The sequence below is a fragment of the Urocitellus parryii genome, chromosome 6, assembly GCF_045843805.1.
Source record: "Urocitellus parryii isolate mUroPar1 chromosome 6, mUroPar1.hap1, whole genome shotgun sequence".
Taxonomy (NCBI): Eukaryota; Metazoa; Chordata; class Mammalia; order Rodentia; family Sciuridae; genus Urocitellus; species Urocitellus parryii.
The window spans coordinates 60,090,738-60,109,865 of record NC_135536.1 but is presented as its reverse complement, the minus strand read 5'-3'; the positions used below and the strand labels follow the sequence as shown (position 1 = coordinate 60,109,865).

The window sequence follows — 19,128 nt, the reverse complement described above, 5'->3', positions numbered from 1 at the left end:
AGACTTCAAAATCCAGCTTAAGACAAAATCGTGCACAATAATTTTTCTGACTTTAATGGGATGAAATTAGAAACCAGTTGTATAAAATTTGGAAAATTCACAAATATGTGGAAATTAAACAATATAACTCATACATAATATATCAAAATTAATGAGATTATTTAGAGGAAAATTTATAGCTATAAATTCCTATGCTTAAAAAGAGGAAAAACTCAGATCAATGACTTTATACTTTGTCAGAAAAATAACTCAGAGCTAGACAAGGAAGGAAATAATAAAGATTAATGTAGGAATAATTGAAACAAATAAGAAAACAATAAAGAAAATCAATAAAACAATTTGTTTTTTTTTTAAAGAGAGAGTGAGAGAGGAGAGGACAGAGAGAGAGAGAGAGAGAGAATTTTTTAATATTTATTTTTTAGTTCTCGGCGGACACAACATCTTTGTTTGTATGTGGTGCTGAGGATCGAACCCGAGCCACACGCATGCCAGGCGAGCGTGCTACCGTTTGAGCCACATCCCCAGCCCCACAATTTGGTTTTTTAAACATTGACATTTTGGAACATATATCCCCAACCCGTGTAAAAGAGGACTGTTGGTAAATGGAAGACTCCCACATGTATGGATTGGAAGTCCTGACAGCATTACTACCCATAGTAATTCATAGGCTCAGTATAATCTGTCTCAAAATTCCAGCTGCCTTTTTCTTTTTTAACAGAACTGCTCCTAAAATTCATATGGAAATGCAAGAAACCCAGTTTAGCAAAAGCATTGTTGAAAATTTGGAGGCCTTACACTTCAGTAATCAGGGCAATATGATGTTGGCATAAGGGCACACACATATTTTACCAAGTAGAATTGAGTTTCCAGACATAAACCCTGTAGTTTATGATTAGTTGATTTTCATCAAGGGTGCCATGACCATTCTTTGGAAACAAAATATCGTTTATCTCTCCTTCTAAAATTTTAATAGAATTGATTTTTAGATGAGTTTTACGTTCCCAGCAAAATTGAGCAGCAGATATAGAGCTTTACTGTGTAACCTCTTCCCACACATGCATAGCCTGTTATTATCAGTATCCCCCACTGGAGTGGTACAGTTGTTAAAATTGACAAGCCTATATTGACACATCATTCTGACCTAGAGTCCATAGTTTATAGTAAGATTCACTTTAGCTGTACATTTTATGGGTTGGAATAAGTATAAATACATGTATATACTATTATAATATCATATAGTCTTTTTATTGTTGTAAGTCCTCTGTGCTTCACCTGTTCATCCCTAACCCATGGCAACCACTGATTTTTTTTTATTTTTATTTTTTTTTTTATTTTTTTGGTACTGGAGATTGAACCCAGGGATGCTTTACCAATGAGCTACATCCCCAGACCTTTTTTTTTTTCTTCCATTTTTTTAATTTTGAGAGAAGGTCTTGGTTAAGTTGCAGAGGTTAGCCCTGAACTTGTGATCCTCCTCCTCAGTAGCCCCCAAATTGCTGGGATTTGATAGCTCATTTCTTTTTAGCATTGAATGATATTCCATTGCTAGAATTTATCAAAATCTATTTATTCATTTCACCTACCGAAGGGCAAGTTTTGGCAGTTATGAATAATGCTGCTATAAACATCCAGATGCAGTTTTTCATATAGATAAACATTTTCATTTGGGAAAATACCAAGAAGCAAAAGTTGCTAACTCATATGGTAAGAGTATATTTAATTTTGTGAGAAACCACCAAACTGTCTTTTCAAGTGGCTGTACCCTTTTCGATTTCCAGTAACAATGAATGAGAGTTCTTGCATTCCACATCCCTGATAGCCTTTGGTATTGTCAGTGTTCTGGATTGGGCCATTCAAACAGGTATATGGTAGTATCTCGTTTTAATTCACATTTTCCTGATGACATATAATGTGGAGCATCTTTTAATATGCGTATCTATATATTTTCTTTGGTTAAGGTCTTTGGACTTTTTTTTTTTTTTGTAGTACTGCAGAATGAACCCATGGGTGCTTTAACCACTGAGCTACATCCTCAGGTTTTCTTTTTCTTTTGAGACAGTCTAAGTTGCCAGCATTGGGCTTGAGCTTGAGATCCTCCTACCTCAGCCAACTCAGTAATGTTGGGATTACAGACATGTGTGTACCACCATGCCTGACTTTTGAACTGTGTTCTTATTGTTAAGGTCTAAGAATTGTTTGTGTAACAAACTTTGGGTAACCGTTTTTCATCTGATATATATCTTTTGCAAATATTTTCTCCCAGTCTGTGGTCTGTATTTTCATGTAATAATCTTTTTATCAGTGGCACTGGGTAAATTAGATATCCTCATATAAAAGAATGAGGTTGGACCCTTTCTTTACACCATTTACAAAACTTAGCTCAAAGACTATAAGACTGTTAAAAGTCAAATCTTCATAATCTTGGATCATGCAATCATTTCTTAGATGTGACACCAAAATCATAAGCAATCAAAGAAAAACAGGTAAGTTGAACTTTATCAAAACTAAAAACCTTAATTCAAAGGATGCTATTAAGAAAATCAAAGACACCAACAGAATAGCAGAAATATTTATAGATCATTTAATAAGAGACCAATATTCAAAGAACACATAAAACTCAAACAGTAAAAAAGGAAAATTACCCAATTAAAAAATGAGCAAAGGATGGACACAGTGGCATATGCTTGTGATCATAACAGCTTGGGAGGCCAAGAAAGGAGCATCACAAATTCATAGTCTCAGCAACTTAGCAGGGCCCTGTCTCAACATAAAAATAAAAAATGACTGGAGATGTGCCTCAGTGATTAAGCACTATTGCATTCAATCCCTGGTACCAAAAAAAAAAAAAAGCAAAGGATTTGAACAGACATTTGTTCAAAGATAGACAAATGACCAAGAAACACATTAAAAGATGGGGGAAATGCAAATCAAATCCACAGTGAAGTGCCAATTCATACTCACCAGATGGTTACCAGGAAAAAAATGGACAAATATTGGTTAGAATGTGAAGAAATTAGAATCCTTATACCCTGTTGGGAGGACTAGAAAATGGTGCACAGCTGCTATGGAAAATGATTTGGCATTTCTTCAAAAAGTTAAATATAGTTGTGACCCAGTGATTCCTAGTTTTGTATACCCAAGATAATTGAAGACATGTATCCATTCAAAACTTGTTTACAAATATTCACAGTGGCATTATTTATAATAACCAAGAAATGGAAACAACTATGTTCATTTATTAATGAATTGATAGACCAAATGTGGTGTTATCCATACAGTGGAATAATTGGAAGTATCTGTGCTCTAACATGGATGAACTATTTTTTTGTTTTTGCTACTGGGGAATGAACCTGCATCCCCAGCCCTTTTATTTTGAGATAGATTCTTGTGATCTCTCTAAGTTGCACAGGCTGGCCTAGAAATTGTGATCCCCCTGCCTCAGCCTCCCAAGTTGCAAGGATTACAAGTGTGAGCCACTGCACTGGGCTAGCATGGATGAACCTTGAAAATGTGCTAAATGAAAGAATACAAAAGACTATATATAATTCAGTTTATATGAAATGCTCAAAATAGGCAAATCTATAGGGGCAGAAAGTTAGTGATTGCCAGGAGCTTCATATAGGAGGGAAAATGGAAAATGGCTGCTAAAAGATGCAGATTTCTTTTTGGGAAGGATGAAAGTTTTCTGAAGTTAGATAATGATAATGGTTCCACTACTTTATAAATATACTAAAAACCTTTGGATTGTACACTATAAAAGGTGAATTTTATGATCTATGAATTACATCCCAATTAAAGAATATTTGAAATCTAAGGGATAGTACTTCTAAAAGTCTTCAAACTTGAGATTTTTCTAAATTATACTTTATGGAATGAAGTTAAAATGATTGATATAATTGAAAGGATATTTTTTCTGTGATATTTCTTATGTACATAGGTCTTTTAAAAGCCTTTCATGTAAATATATTTTAATTAAAACAATCATTTTTTAAAATCTTGAAATAAAGCATGGTGTTAGTATTTAAGATAATTGAACTGGTTATACTATATCTTGCTTTGTAGAAAGTATGTACTTGAGTATTGAAATGTAGCATTATTTTTATAGGAGAACCCATCCCTCCACGGACACTGACTGAGGCTGGCACAATGGCACTTTGCTACAGTGCTGCTTGGGATGCACGAGTTATCACTAGTGCTTGGTGGGTGTACCATCATCAGGTAATAAGGGCCATAGTCCTTTTTTCTTTATTAAGAGCTGTACTGTGTATCAAATTTTGAGGATATAAAAGTAAATAAGGAGGGCAAACTACTTGATTTGCTACTTCCTTGATAGATCTTTCATGTAGGTGGAGAAAAATACATATCAGGTAAAAAGTACTATTAAAAAAACTTAAGGCATATATAATGAAATAGAGAGTATTAATGGCTATCTATCACTATAAAGTATCAGGGATCTCTTTCTGGGAAGGTAAAGATTTGAACAAAGATCTAAGTGAAGAGTGATCCATTGCAGTTATATAGGGTATATATAATCCCATATGTAACATATAATGGGATATCAGTTATGACTATTATACTGGCCTAGAAGGTCTTTTTCCTCTTCATCTTTCTTGGAATTTTTCTTTTGCCCTTTGTAAAAAGCAGATATATCCTGTTGTGGGTTTTTTGTTGTTGTTGTTTGTTTGTTTTTTGTTTTTTTAAGTTCACTTGGTTTTAGTAATTGACCTTTTTTATTGTTAATGCTGTTATTTGATGATACTTCATTCCATATTTAACTTTGCATTACTATTGATTTCATTTTCAAGAATTATGATTGATAATGATATACTTTTACAAGGTCCTAAAGTTGTATGATAGGATAGAATTTATTTGTATTATCTTCCTATAGAATTAGTTTAATTATATTATCTATTTATATTTATTATCCTGCTATGTTGTAATATTATGTTTTTAGGAAATTAATAATACTTGAGGGATTATATCTTCTGCCATAATACTGTTATAAAAGTAGTTTGAATTCTTTTATAAGGAGATATGTTTAAGCTTTTGTTTGTTTGTTTTCCTGCTAAGAATTGAACCCATGATCCCTCTACCACTGAGCTACACCCCCAGCCCTTTCTACTTTTTATTTTGAGACAAGGTCTTATTAAGTTGCCCAGGCTGATCTTAAACTTGGAGATCCTCCTGCCTCAGCTTCCTGTGTAGCTAGGATTATATGTGTATGGTACCATGTCCAGCCTCAGGAAAGGATTTTACTTAATAAATATAGCTTTATTTTAATATTTTGTAATAAACTTATTAAACTATCCTTTTCTCATTATATCTCATGCTAGAAGAAAGGAGTGGATCTTTTCCAGAGCATTTGGAAACATTGATATAATAGATCCTTCTTTCTTTGTTGTTGCCATAGGTGTATATCTATCGTTGAAGGGAAGTCGATATCTTTAGTGTTGAGAATTTTTGTTATTATGAATTTTATAGTGTTGCTTATTTAAATATGACTACTTTCACTTCTTGAATAGAAAAAAAAAACAATATTTCTTAAGAACAATATTTCTTAAAAAACAATATTTCTTATTGTGTTTGTTAGGTGTCTAAAACAGCACCAACTGGAGAATATTTGACAACTGGAAGTTTTATGATAAGAGGTAATGGCTTGACATGAAAAATGTCCCTAACTTCCCAGTGGATTATGGAGTCAGGTTTGAGTATCATCTGTAAATATTCTCAGAACAGAAATTCATAACTTTGTGTCATATATGAAGTCTTTTATGAAATAAGCAAATTTTTTCCTTGTCATCTTTTTTATAGATTATTCAGGGTCTGACCCAAAACATAAGAATAAGCATGCATATTTTTTCTTAATTATTGTTACTATACCTAATGCTAGATTCTATAAATGGGAAATGTTCCCCATGTCAGAGTAAGAGACAAAATGGGTATGATCACTGGTGTCATATATTTTGCAGACAAAAAATGGAGAAAACTAATTTTTTTAAAACATCAATGTATATTATCTTTTGTAGGAAAAAAGAATTTCCTTCCTCCCTCATATCTAATGATGGGGTTTAGCTTCCTCTTTAAGGTACTCTTCAACTTCTTCCTTTTTTTCCCCCCTCATAATTTTTACCTAAAATTCTATAAATGAAAAAGAACTATTTCTGTAGGTAGATGAGTCATGTGTTTGGAGACATCGGGGTGAACGTAAAGTCCGAGTGCAAGATGAAGACATGGAGACACTGGCAAGTTGCACAAGTGAACTCATCTCAGAAGAAATGGAACAACTAGGTAGTTCACACATTTTAGTAAATTTGCTTGTGATATTTTTTATTTTCTAGTTTTACTTCTAAATCCTTAAGTAAATGATATTTTGGGATAATTAAAATTTCAAAGAATATTCATAAAAATACCATCTATCAGTTTGGTTTTGGATATGTTAAATATAGTTTTTATTTTAGTGTGTTGAAAAGTATTTAATTATATCCATAACTTACATAATTTAGTGTATATATAATAAAACTTTAATGTTTAATGGGTAATGTATAAATTTGTTTGACAAAAAAGGACTCAGGTATTTATGAATTATCATTTATATTGGGGGTTTAGGAATTAGAAATGATAGTAAAGTTGGGCTGGGGTTGTGGTTCAGTGGCAGAGTGCTTCCCTTACACATGTGAGGCACTGGGTTTGATCCTCAGCACCACATAAAATAAATAAACAAAATAAAGATATTGTGTCCATGTATAACTAAAAAATATTTTAAAAAGAGAGAAAGAAATGATAGCAAAGTATCTTGGCATGGTGGCAACATGTCTATAATCCTAAATACTGGAGAGGCTGAGGCAGGAGGATCACAAATTTAAGGCCAGTCTTGGCAACTTAGCAAGATGCTGTCTCAAAATAAAAAATTACAAAGGCCAAGAGTGTAGCTTGGTGGTAGAGCACCCCTGAGTTCAATCTTTAGTACTGCAGAAAAAGGACAAGAAATAATAGAGATGAATTTATAACAAGTACAATTTCTCATGAGAATTTGAGTTGATTTTATGTTTCAAGTAGAAAGCAACTATAGTTGCTGGAATACGTTTATCTTAAGAGAGCTAGGGAAAGTTGTTCTCTAAACTACTTTTGCAGTTATACCTTTTTCCTAGAGTTATTCATTTATAGGAGTAATATTGTATTGTTTCATTTGTAACTTCTACTGATTGATGGTTACTGTTTCTCTGGCACTGAATAAAGTGCTTTATATTTATTTAATTTTGGGGGAAGGGGAACCTGGGATTGAACCCTGGGGTGCTTAACCACTGAACCACATCCCCAGCCTTTTTTTGTATTTTATTTAGAGGTAGGGTCTCGCTGAGTTGCCTTTTTTTTTTTCCTTTTTTAAAAAATCATAATTATTAAGTTGCCCAGGACCTCACTAAGTTGCTGAGGCTGGCTTTGGACTCTTCATTCTCCTGCCTCAGCCTCCTAAGCTGCTGGGATTACAAGCATGTGCCACAATTCTCCGCTTATTTATTTAATTTTTATGTAATTTTCATGACCATCTATGACAGATGGGTGGTGGCATTTCATTTTACAGGTGGGGCAGATGGACCCTACAACTGATTTTATTGTCTTACTTCTGGGAAATACCCAAAAAGGCAGGTTACAGTTTTCATGTAGAAATGGTAGCAATGTCCATAAAATCTACTTAGTTCAACCTGTTGATTGTACAGATTATCCTTTTGTCTAAGAGTGGTCCCCTATGAGAATGATCAGTGATCATTCTGGTGATTTTCGGGTGATCTTTTGAGACAACAGGGAGTAGAATTGTTCATATGAAGTTTTCAAGAAAATCACATAGACTTGTCAGTTTCTTTACGGTTATTTTATAGATGGGGGTGACACTAGCAGTGAAGAAGATAAAGAGGAATTACATGAACCTCCTGTAGAAGTAGAACTTGTGACTCAGGTTGACCAAGAGAATCTTCCTGTTCAGAGTGGTGGTGATGAACTAAATGAGGAACTAATTCAGGAAGAGAGCTCTGAAGATGAAAGAGAATCTGAAGTGATTATAAAAGATCAGGAGCCTATCAGTGATATGAAGGATGAAAGAGAAGAGACATTAGAGTATCCTGATACTACTATTGACTTGTCCCACCTTCAGTCCCAAAGGTAATTAAAAAGAGAACATTTTAAGTTTTATTTTGTAAGTTGTGAATCATGACAAGTTAATCCTTACAAAGACAATGCCAAGATTGACTTCAATACTTTCACCCTTCATTTTTCTGTTATTCAGTGCTATTGTTCTTTTTTTTTTTTTTTTCCACATTTAATTTCTCTAAAGAAATTCCCAGGACAAGGGTGGAAAAATACATTGATATTAAAAATGACCAAAGTAGTTCAGAATAGAAACAAATGATTCTAAAGGCTAGTAATCCATCTAAAAAAGAGGTGTTCTAGTTATTAATGTCTTAATGATCACCAAGTAACAATATATAGTTTTAAAAAAGTGTTTTTATTGGGATTATAAATAATGGCTTGGGAGTCAGACAATCAAAATTGAGTCTTAGGATGTACCTTTGGGCAAGTTACTTATGTGTAAGCTTGTTTCCTTCTTGGTGAAAAAATGTGGAGATATGAATGATTTGATTGTACTTGTAGGATTATAAGTAATTAAGAGCACAATGAATTCAACTTATGTATAGTTATAGTACTCTAAAAAATAAAATACAAAAATAAAAATCATTTAGAGTATGATATGAGAATGTTTTCAGGCTTTATACTCTTCTTGTTTTTATAGGTCCCTTCAGAAATTGGCTTCAAAAGAAGAATCTTCTAATTCAGTAAGCTATTTTAAGGTTTTATTTAAAAAAAAAAATTACATTTTTCTCAATATTTTCTTTTTAATTTTACTTTTTGAAAAATTCAATGATATTGTTGAGGAATTTTATTTCTTTCTTTTTGTTCTCATTTTAATAGAATGACAGTAAATTACAGGGCCGGAGACATTTATCAGCCAAGGAAAGAAGGTAAATATATTTGTATTATCTAACTGAAAGGCATTATTTATTTAGTGAGTAAGTGCTAGAGTTCAAACAAAGGCTCTGCACACACCAGGCAAGTGATCTGACCTATAGCTATAGCCTTTTTAAAATTTTTTTTCATTTTGAGACAGGGTCTTGCTAAGTTGCCCAGGCTGCCCTAAACTTTGTGATCCTGTTTCCTTAGTCTCCTTAGTAGTGGGGATTGTAGGGGTGCCCCCACTCTGTCTAACTTTTTGTATTTTTTTTAAATGATAGCTCAGCTATCACAGAATACTTGACTATTTATTCTAAAGACTTACTTTATTAAAATTACCAAGACAAGCACAAAGCTTTATTTTTAGATATTCAACTCTTTAATGTTTTTCAGGTTTAGGTCCCTAATTTATTATCAAGTAATAGGACTGGCCTTTTGGGCTCGGTATGTAACTCAGTGGTAGAGCACTTGCTTAGCATGTGCTAAGCCTGGGTTCAATCTCCAGTACTGAGAAAGAAAAACTAAAGGACCTTTTATTATATAAACATGTATAATGATGATTATTGTGTATTAAGTAGACACGTTAATTCTAGGATAATACTGACAGGAATAAATAAGAATACTTGAAATTAGGAAAAAATTTGTCTTTTTTTTTTTTAATAGCAGGTCTTTTTTTTTTTTTAATAGCAAGTCTTTTTTTTTTTTAATAGCACATAGAAAGGCAGAAGAAGGGAACAACTCCTACAGGATGGGAAAGACATAAAGTACTCTAGGAGGAATGAAATAGATAATAAAGTCCTTTTGGTTTAGAAAGACAGTCATTAAAAACAATTACAGAGAACCCTCAGTACATCTCAATACATGGTGCTTTACTTATACTGAGTATACAAAGAGGTTTACATATCAAATTCATGCCTTCAAGAAATTTTTGAAGTATTGATAAGTATTTTATTGATAAGTATTTTTCAGGAAATACTTATCAATACATCGTATTGTCAAAGTGATACAGTAGGAGTGAGAGATTGCTTTTAAGTTTAGATATTTTGGGAAATACCATCAGAAATATACCTTGAAGATATAGTAGCCATTAAGTATATGAAGAAAGATAAAATACTCCAAGGAAAATTAGCATTAATGAAGGGGAGAGAGATTTGGAAGTTATTTATATATATATATATATATATATATATATATATATATATTGCTTTGGGAAAATGATAGACTGAGGCAAAAGGAAGACAAAGTTCACATTAGTGAACAGATTATGGGAAGACTGAAGAGGTGAATTTGGACCGAAAGTGGAGAACATGGAATGATAAGCTAAGTATTTGGCACTTTATCCTGAAAGTTATGAAAATAACCTTTGTAGGATTTTGAATGGGAATGTAACATAGGTAAGCAATTAAAGAATATTAATATAGAAGTTTAGGTAGATTACTGGGAATTCCTTAAAGAAAGTTTGGCAGTTGGTGAGGTCCTAAACTGGGAATATGAAGAAAAATATAGCAATGGAATGTTTGCTTCTTCCTATTTATTTTTTGTATCCGTTTATTTATTCAATAACTAATCAACAAATGTTTTATTGAAAATGCTTAAGATCTGCCAAGGCCATTTTTGATACAAAGACTACAAATCCCAGTACCTGGCCAGCAAGGTTTTCTTTTCTTTCTTTTTTCTTTTTTTTTTTTGGTCAATGGACATTTATTTCATTTATTTACTTATATGTGATGCTGAGAATCGAACCCAGTGCCTCACACATGATTGACAAGTACTCTACCACTGAGCCACAACCCCAGCCTCACCAACCCTGTATCTTTATGTCAGAGGACATATGGGATATTGTACTTTACTCCCTAAATTTGGAGTGTAGGATGTTTTTGGACATAAGTATTATGAAATCAGTAAGTTCTTAAGGCACATAGCTATGAAATCTGGACAGAGGACTCCTTAATTTCTCATCTAAGAACAACTTCAAAATTCATTTGGAAAATTGGTATAGAAGTAAATATAATAAGCCATATTTTCCCTTCTCTCAATCCCTCTGTCCCATTTAAATATATATATATATATATTTAGTTGTAGATTGACACAATACTTTTATTTTATTTATTTATTTTTATGTGGTGCTGAGGATCAAACCCAGTGCCTCACACAGCTGCTAGGCAAGTGTTCTACCACTGAGTCACAACTGCAACCCCAAGGTTTTCAATTGAGTGAGTGTGGGTAGATGAAGGATAAGTCAAGGGTGACAGAATGTTGAGCCTGGATAACACAAAGAATGATTAATATATTACAGCTGAAAAATTTTCAGCTCTTTTCTATGTGATTCTTTGAGCCTCTTTGTATGTATACTATTCTATAGTGATTATCAGGTTAAATAGAAATCATGATCTTTTATATATTGTGCATGTTCTCTGAATTTTTTTTAGGGCACTAAGAATTTGCTTTTTTTTTCACTTCATTTGTTTTAGGGAAATGAAGAAGAAAAAACTTCTAAGTGACTCAGGGGATTTAGAAGCAATAGAGGGAAAGGACAAAGAAAGTTCTGTACACATGGAAACTCAGCAGAACACAAACAGAAATGTTGCAGTTGCACAACCAATGAAACGAGGACAAAAGGTAATAAACTTTGTAGTGATCTGTTTGGTACAGTATGGTTCACAAATGAAGTTGTGAAATTGTGAGTTTTTTTAAAGTTTAAATGAATAGAAGATGTAGGCAAAAAAAAAAAAAGAGAGAGTCCTGTATGACTTCCTTTGATGACTAGCTAGGAAGACAGTCTTTAGGGAACATAGAGAACTCCAGCATCTCCTCAGAAGCTCTCAGTTTATGTAGGAGTTGTACTAGGGATTCCATCCAAGGTCTCATGCATGATGGGGCAAGTGCTCAACCACTGAGTTACCTGCAGCCCCAGAGCTGATCTTTATTGAGAGAACTTAGTTTCTTTTTCAATTATGTGATTTTGGGTAGAATTTTTATTTATTTTATTAAATGGAAATGATGAATAAAAAAATAAATCTATAGGGCTGGGGATGTGGCTCAAGTGGTAGCGCGCTCGCCTGGCATGCGTGCGGCCCGGGTTCGATCCTCAGCACCACATACCAACAAAGATGTTGTGTCCGCCGAGAACTAAAAAATAAATATTAAAAATTCTCTCTCTCTCTCTCTCTCTCCTCTCTCACTCTCTCTTTAAAAAAAAAATAATAATAATCTATATAGAATATACTTTTTAAAATGCTGTAGCAGTATTAAGATTATGTGCTAATATGTTATTGTATCTTTTGAAAAATTAACTCAGGGCTTTGGGGTTTTGTAGCTCAGTGGTAGAGCATGTGCTTACCATGCTCAAAGCCCTGAGTTCAGTCCCCATTGCCTAAAAAAGTTAGTCACTGGTAAATGCCTAGGCCTACATTAGCTCATTTCCTGTTCTTCCTTTGTGTGTACCATGATTCTAACTAAATGTAATGACTGCAGTTACTATTCCTTGGTCTTTTCTTTTTTTTTTCTTGGTTTTCCCTTATTTCCAGATGCTATAAATTTTACTTCTTTTTTTAAAAAAAAACTTTCAGATTTTGCTTCATTTACTCCCCACAATTTTTGCTGAGACTGAAAATGCCTCCTTTTTAAAAATTATCTCAGAAAGAATTGTTTATACTTTTCCTACATTTTTAAATTTAATTTTAGTGTTTTGGCAGTGCTGGGGATTGAACCCTGGACTTTGTGCAGATGAGGCAAGCACTCCACGAACTAAGCTATATTCTCAGCCCACCTTCCTACAATGTTTTAAATGTTAATTTATTCTTATTTCTATATGTATCTTCTCTTTACCATATGGCAAATTCTTTGAGTATGACTATGGCTTTATCCTTCTTTGTATCTGTCATATTGTTTATAATGGTGCTTTGTTCAATAAGTTCTTTGCTGTGTGTGTGTTTGGTGGTACTAGAGCCTCACATGCTTGGCAGGTACCCTACCACTTAGCTACATCCTCAGCTCAATAAGCATTTTGACAGAGATTAAAGAGTCACCTTTTCTTTACAAATATTTGTTGACCATTTTACTGTTGAATTTTTGTAGAGTAAAATGAAAAAAATGAAGGAAAAATACAAAGACCAGGATGAAGAAGATCGTGAACTTATTATGAAATTGCTGGGGGTAAGTAACATTAAGAACATTCCTTTTGCTTTTCAGTGGACACCCAGCCCATGCTTAACTTGTGATAAACATTCAGTACATCTTTATTAAAAATCTTTTTTTTTTTCCTTTTGTTGTACTGGGGTTTGAACTCAGGGGCATTCTACCACTAAGCTACATCTCCAACCCTTTGAAAATTTTTATTTTGAGACAGGCTTTTGCTAAGTTGCCCAGGCTGGCCTTAAACTTGTGACCCTCCTTCCTCAGGCTCCCAAATCACTGGAATTACAGGCGTGTGCCACCACATCCTGCTGTCTTTGGGAAAATCTTGACAATAATATTGACAACATTAACTGAATTTTCCTCTATGAATTGAAGTCTGCAGGTTCAAACAAAGAAGAAAAAGGGAAGAAGGCGAAGAAAGGAAAAACAAAAGATGAACCTGTGAAGAAACAACCCCAGAAACCTAGAGGTGGACCCAGGATTTCAGAGAGCATTAAGAAAGAAACTCCAGCCCTTGAGGTTTTAACTCATGAGTTACAAGACTTAGCTGTAGATGACTCACATGATGACAAGGTAAGGCTTCCACACATGTGGGCTTTTGCTTTTTACTTAGGGTGACCAACCAAGACAAGTGGCAGCCGTCTTACTAATGAAAAGGCATCTTAGAAATGCAACCTGAAAGCCTAAAATTACAGTGTCTAAGCACAAAAATGGTAAGTGTTCACTGCTAATAAAAAATTTGTCATAAACCATTAGAGAATAATCAGTTTTATGAAGAGGATTTGATTCTGATAGGAACTTAATTAAAGTAAGACAGAGAATTAGGCTTATCTTAAAGATGAATGAAAAATAAATTTTTAAAGCATTTTTTGTATACTATATATTATCTTAATATATGTTGAAAGTGGTTACATAATTCAAGGGCCAAATCCTAAGGTGCAAAAGCACTGACAAGTTACCTTTACCAGGGTTGGAGGTGTAGCTCAGTGGTAAAATGCTTGTCTGGCATGTACAAGGTCTGAGTTCCATCCCTATCATCACCCAATTCCTCCCAGAAAAAAACATTTTCCAGATAAGATAGTTGTCAATTGTTTTATCAACTGGATACAGTAAATCCAAACTTATATATCATCTTGCATGAATATATACATCTTGACATTCTGAGCATTTATTTTTATAAATTTGTGTAAAATACAGGATGAATCAATTTTTTACTTTCCTGATCAGGATTGTTTTTATTTAAAGCTTGAATATAATTTGTGCTTAGGGGGCTGGAGTTGTGACTCAGTGGCAGAGCACTTGCCTAGCATGTGTGAGGCACTGGGTTTGATCCTCAGCAGCACATATAAATAAATAAATAATAAAGGTACACCAACAACTAAAAAATATTTTAAAAATTGTGTGCTTAGTATAGGTGATATAGGGATTTTATATTATAATATTTTCTTTTTTTTCCTCTCCTGAACAATGTTGTTTAGTAATTCTGAAAATTCATTTTGGGTCTCATTTTTTTTTACCATATTCTGCAGTTTATTCTGTAAATCCTAAATGCACATATATTCATAAGATAATAATTATTAATGTTCTTTCATGGGTAGGTGCCATGGTCTGAATGTCAGTAACCCCCCCAAATTCCTATGTTGTAAACTAAATACCCAATTTAATATTACTAAGAGGTGAGGACTAGAGGAATGGGATTAGTACCTTAAAAAAAAGGTTGAAGGGAACGCCCCTTCTGCCATGTGAGCCAGCAGCAATGTGCCTTTTTTGAGGCATGCCCTTACCAGACACTGAATCTGTTGGTATCCTGATCTGGGATTTCCTAAAACTGTGAAAAGTATTCTATTAAGTTTTTCAGTTTAAGGTATTTCATTCTAGCAACCTGGACAGACTCAAGTTATTTCCAAATATATTTTTCATATCGAAGTAATAAAATTATGTGTATATCTTAGTATTTGAAAAATTGTCTAAAACTATTAAACAGAAATTTAAAAATAAAAGTTCTTTTCACCAGAATTTCCCATTTTCTTTTCCCTTGACAAACATATCAAGTTTAATTGTCATTTTAAATTGTTCCTACAATTTTCACAGCTATAAGATGTACTGTATGTGAAGGATTTTTTTTCTCCACTTCAGGGAACTGTCCTTTTTCTCTTTGAATGGTATTGCTTTCTGAAATATAAGCACACACACCAATCCACTTCAGAGTATTGGTACACTAAATAATACAACCTTGGTGCCCCTACCCTGTGGGTTGGATATGACAGTCTTATTATTTCACTATTTCTTTCTCCGCATGGTTTAATGATTTCAAATTTCATTGCTGACTTTTAATTTTCGTATATTTGAACAGGAAGAGCAGGATCTGGATCAACAGGGAACTGAGGTATGATTTTTATATTAAGATTAATATTACAACAGTTTTCTTATAGTCCTATCCCAGAATATTTGATACAAAACTTCTACCTAATTAAAACTTAAGACTACATGATCTTGAGTCAAACTTTCAGGATTTGAATTCCAAGCCTGCTGGATATAACTGTGTAAACTTGGAAGTAGACTTTGTGCCTCAGCTTCCTCATTCTTTGTGCCTTATTGTTATGTTTAGTAACTGTACCTACTAGGAGACTTGTTTTGAGAATATATGTGATACATTTAGAAAGGCATATGACACAAAGCCAACACTCAGGTCACCATTTTGTCCTAAATCTAAGTTTACTGACTCTAATACATAGGGTCAGTCTTATAGGCAGCCTACCCACCAAATGAGAATTCTAAGAAGCCCTGGGATTTCTCCTGAAGAACAGGTGAAAAGGCTATTCTAGCCCGGGTTTCTCAACTTTGGTACTGTTTACAGTTTGGAATGAGGTACCACATGCCAGTAAGCACTTCCCCTTCTTTTTTCCCCTCCCCTCATTGTAAAAATCAAAACTGTGTCCTCTGGGGCACAGAAATTATTGGTCAAGAATCACTGGTCTGGGGCTGGGGATGTGGCTCAGTGGTAGCGCGCTCGCCTGGCATGCGTGCGGCCCGGGTTCGATCCTCAGCACCACATACAAAGATGTTGTGCCTGCCAAAAACTAAAAAATAAAGATTAAAAAAATTAAAAAAAAAAAAAAAAAAGAATCACTGGTCTCTGGGCTGGGGATGTGGCTTAAGCGGTAGTGCGCTCGCCTAGCATGCATTCTGCCCGGGTTTGATCCTCAACACCATATACAAACAAAGATGTTGTGTCCGACGAAAAACTAAAAAATAAATATTAAAATTTCTCTCTTGGGCTGGGAATGTGGCTCAAGCGGTAGCTCGCTTGCCCGGCATGCGTGCGGCCCGGGTTCGATCCTTAGCACCACATACCAACAAAGATGTTGGGTCCGCCGAAAACTGAAAAATAAATATTAAAAAAATTCTCTCTCTCTCTCTCTCTCTCTCTCTCTCTCTCTCTCTGTCTCTAAAAATAAATAAATACAATTTCTCTCTCCTCTATCTCTCTCTGATCTAGCTGAAGTTCCATTTCCCTGCAACAGATTTAAATCTATTTGTGGCCAGATGTGGTGGCACACACCTGTAATCACAGCTGCTTGAGAGTCTGAAGCAGGACCTCCCAAAGCAGCTGTGATTACAGGTGTGTGCCACCACATCTGGCCACAAATAGATTTAGAGGCTAGACTGCACAAATTAGCAAGACCCTGCTTCAAAGGGACAGCGGGGTGTTGCTCAGTGGTCAGGCATCCCTGAATTCCATCCCCAGTACTAGAGAAGGGAAAAAAAAAATCTAACTGTGGTCATTACCGTGTATCATCATAATCCACAGGATTGTTCTCCATCTCGAGTAATTTTTAGGTATTGCTGTCATTATTTAGGCTACATCAGAAAAAGTTAAATATATGTTGAAATTTCAATTGACTTAGAATTTTCCTCATTCTTTGTTTTTGTGGTGCTAGGGATGGAACCCAGGGCCTCACAAGTACTAAGCAAGTATTCTCTACCCCTGGGCTATATCCCAGCCCCTAGTTTTCTTTTTTTAAGGCTGTTGTAAATTACTTTTATAATTGTTTTTATTTTCCCCTTTTAGGAAAATCTGTTTGATTCTTTGACAGGCCAGCCACATCCTGAAGATATCATACTATTTGCCATTCCAATATGTGCTCCTTATACCACCATGACAAACTATAAGTAAGTTACCATTAGTTTACTCAAAATAGTTGACACAGTGACTTTTATGAGCTGTTTTATAATCTCTATTTAGTAACTCATGCAATTTCTTTTTAAAGGTATAAAGTGAAACTTACTCCTGGAGTTCAGAAAAAGGGAAAAGGTAATTTTTTAAAATTATGATTTTAAGCAGTTCAGTGACTGAACAGAGCTAGATTCTTGTTTTCTGTTTACAGCTGCCAAAACAGCCTTGAATAGTTTTATGCATTCCAAAGAAGCAACAGCAAGAGAAAAAGACTTATTCCGCAGTGTGAAGGTAAAGTTTTCCTTCAAAACTCTGGAGATTGGTGGTATAGTTAAACATTTTCACAGTTATTTTCTATTGCTTTATAGAAAATGCTGTCTTAACTTGAAACTTGAAGCAGTAAAATCATTTCCATTAAAAATTTTGGATATGCCTTTCTTTTCACAGCAGAGGATTCATAGTTGTCATAAAAGAAGCATGATTTACCATATAGAATGTGAAAATATTCAGCAATTTTCTTTTTTTAGGACACAGATTTATCAAGAAACATTCCTGGCAAAGTGAAAGTATCTGCACCCAATCTTCTGAATGTAAAAAGGAAATAGCTGAAATGAAATCCTAAAATATTTGAGAAGAGTCAATTTTATAGCCTTTTGGAAGTTCAGAGATGAAAACACCATGTAACAGGACTTCCACGTTTAAAAATGAACTAAACATTGCCTTGCTGTATTCGCCAAAATGACTTAATTCTTGTTTTTTTCCAGTTTTATATAGAGGAAACACTGTCTGATAGGATTTCCTAAAATATTTGTGAAAAGTTAAATGCTAATTATATTCATCTGTAGTTATTCTCCAACATTATCTTGAAGTTTGGGAGGTTAATATTCAGTATTCATTTCATGATGTAAAGAAATTGAACATTGAAGTGTGGCTCAGTTGCTTAAACTACTGACTTGGTAATCTACTGTATATAACATCTAACATATATATATATATATACACACCTGTATATATATATACATATGTATTTGCGTGTATATATAGAGAAACAGGCCAATCATAAGGGTTTTTTGTTGTGGGAATGGGGGCGATTAAACATTTAGTATTGTGTCTTGAAAACCTTGTCAAAAAATATAGTAGAGCAGATGTAAAAAATACTAATTCTTATGACTCAGAGCTTGAGAAATAACACCTAAAAGAAACTGGTATTGATCATTTCAATGCATTTATACATCTTCATTTTTCATCTTAATTTCTTCCTTGTAATCTCATTCAGTTCTGTACCATTTTCTTTTCCATGTCTAGTAGTTATCAATAGCATGTAATAGAATATCAACCTATAATATCAGAAGTGCACTTTAGGCTTACCACTAAAGATTCCTGACCCAGCTTTCTTCCTCTGTCTCCTATCAGAATGGAGAATAAAGTCATACATTATTTCCATTCATTTATGAGCTATAAAATATACTTTTTTAATTGATTGGACAACATCTGTCTATCTTCAACCACTTTCTTGCCCCAGCCCCTGCACCAAAGTGTTAAGGTCAAGTATTGAATAGCTGTTGGTCCCTCTAACAATTTTTAGTCTCTATTGAGAATAGTTTTCCTTTTGAAATTAATGTTTAAAAAAAAACATTTTATTGTATTTATGATGCTAGTCTATAAAATTATGGACTGTTCTTGCTATTTAAAGAAAAACTAAAATTCCAATGTTTTCTTTAAAAAAAAAAAAAACTACCATTTTGATAATGGTAAGATTATTTAGTACGTTTCTATAGATATATCCTGAAGTTAACAAAAGGAAATGTAATAAC

At 33.9% G+C, this 19,128-nt stretch overlaps 1 protein-coding gene across 1 annotated transcript in view; it reads left to right on the top strand.

Annotated features, from left to right (window-relative positions):
- Window positions 1–19,097, top strand: part of Nemf (nuclear export mediator factor) — a 48,016-nt gene extending 28,919 nt beyond the window's left edge. Inside the window, exons 19-33 of the mRNA XM_077800246.1 lie at window positions 4,106–4,218; window positions 5,591–5,648; window positions 6,027–6,085; window positions 6,168–6,288; window positions 7,875–8,154; window positions 8,783–8,825; window positions 8,962–9,011; window positions 11,472–11,619; window positions 13,078–13,155; window positions 13,513–13,710; window positions 15,491–15,523; window positions 17,210–17,310; window positions 17,409–17,452; window positions 17,526–17,605; window positions 17,842–19,097. Coding sequence (XP_077656372.1) covers window positions 4,106–4,218; window positions 5,591–5,648; window positions 6,027–6,085; window positions 6,168–6,288; window positions 7,875–8,154; window positions 8,783–8,825; window positions 8,962–9,011; window positions 11,472–11,619; window positions 13,078–13,155; window positions 13,513–13,710; window positions 15,491–15,523; window positions 17,210–17,310; window positions 17,409–17,452; window positions 17,526–17,605; window positions 17,842–17,919 — 1,484 coding nt within the window. The 3' untranslated portion in view covers window positions 17,920–19,097. The remainder of the gene's footprint in view (window positions 1–4,105; window positions 4,219–5,590; window positions 5,649–6,026; window positions 6,086–6,167; window positions 6,289–7,874; window positions 8,155–8,782; window positions 8,826–8,961; window positions 9,012–11,471; window positions 11,620–13,077; window positions 13,156–13,512; window positions 13,711–15,490; window positions 15,524–17,209; window positions 17,311–17,408; window positions 17,453–17,525; window positions 17,606–17,841) is intronic.
- Window positions 19,098–19,128: the final 31 nt, after the last annotated feature.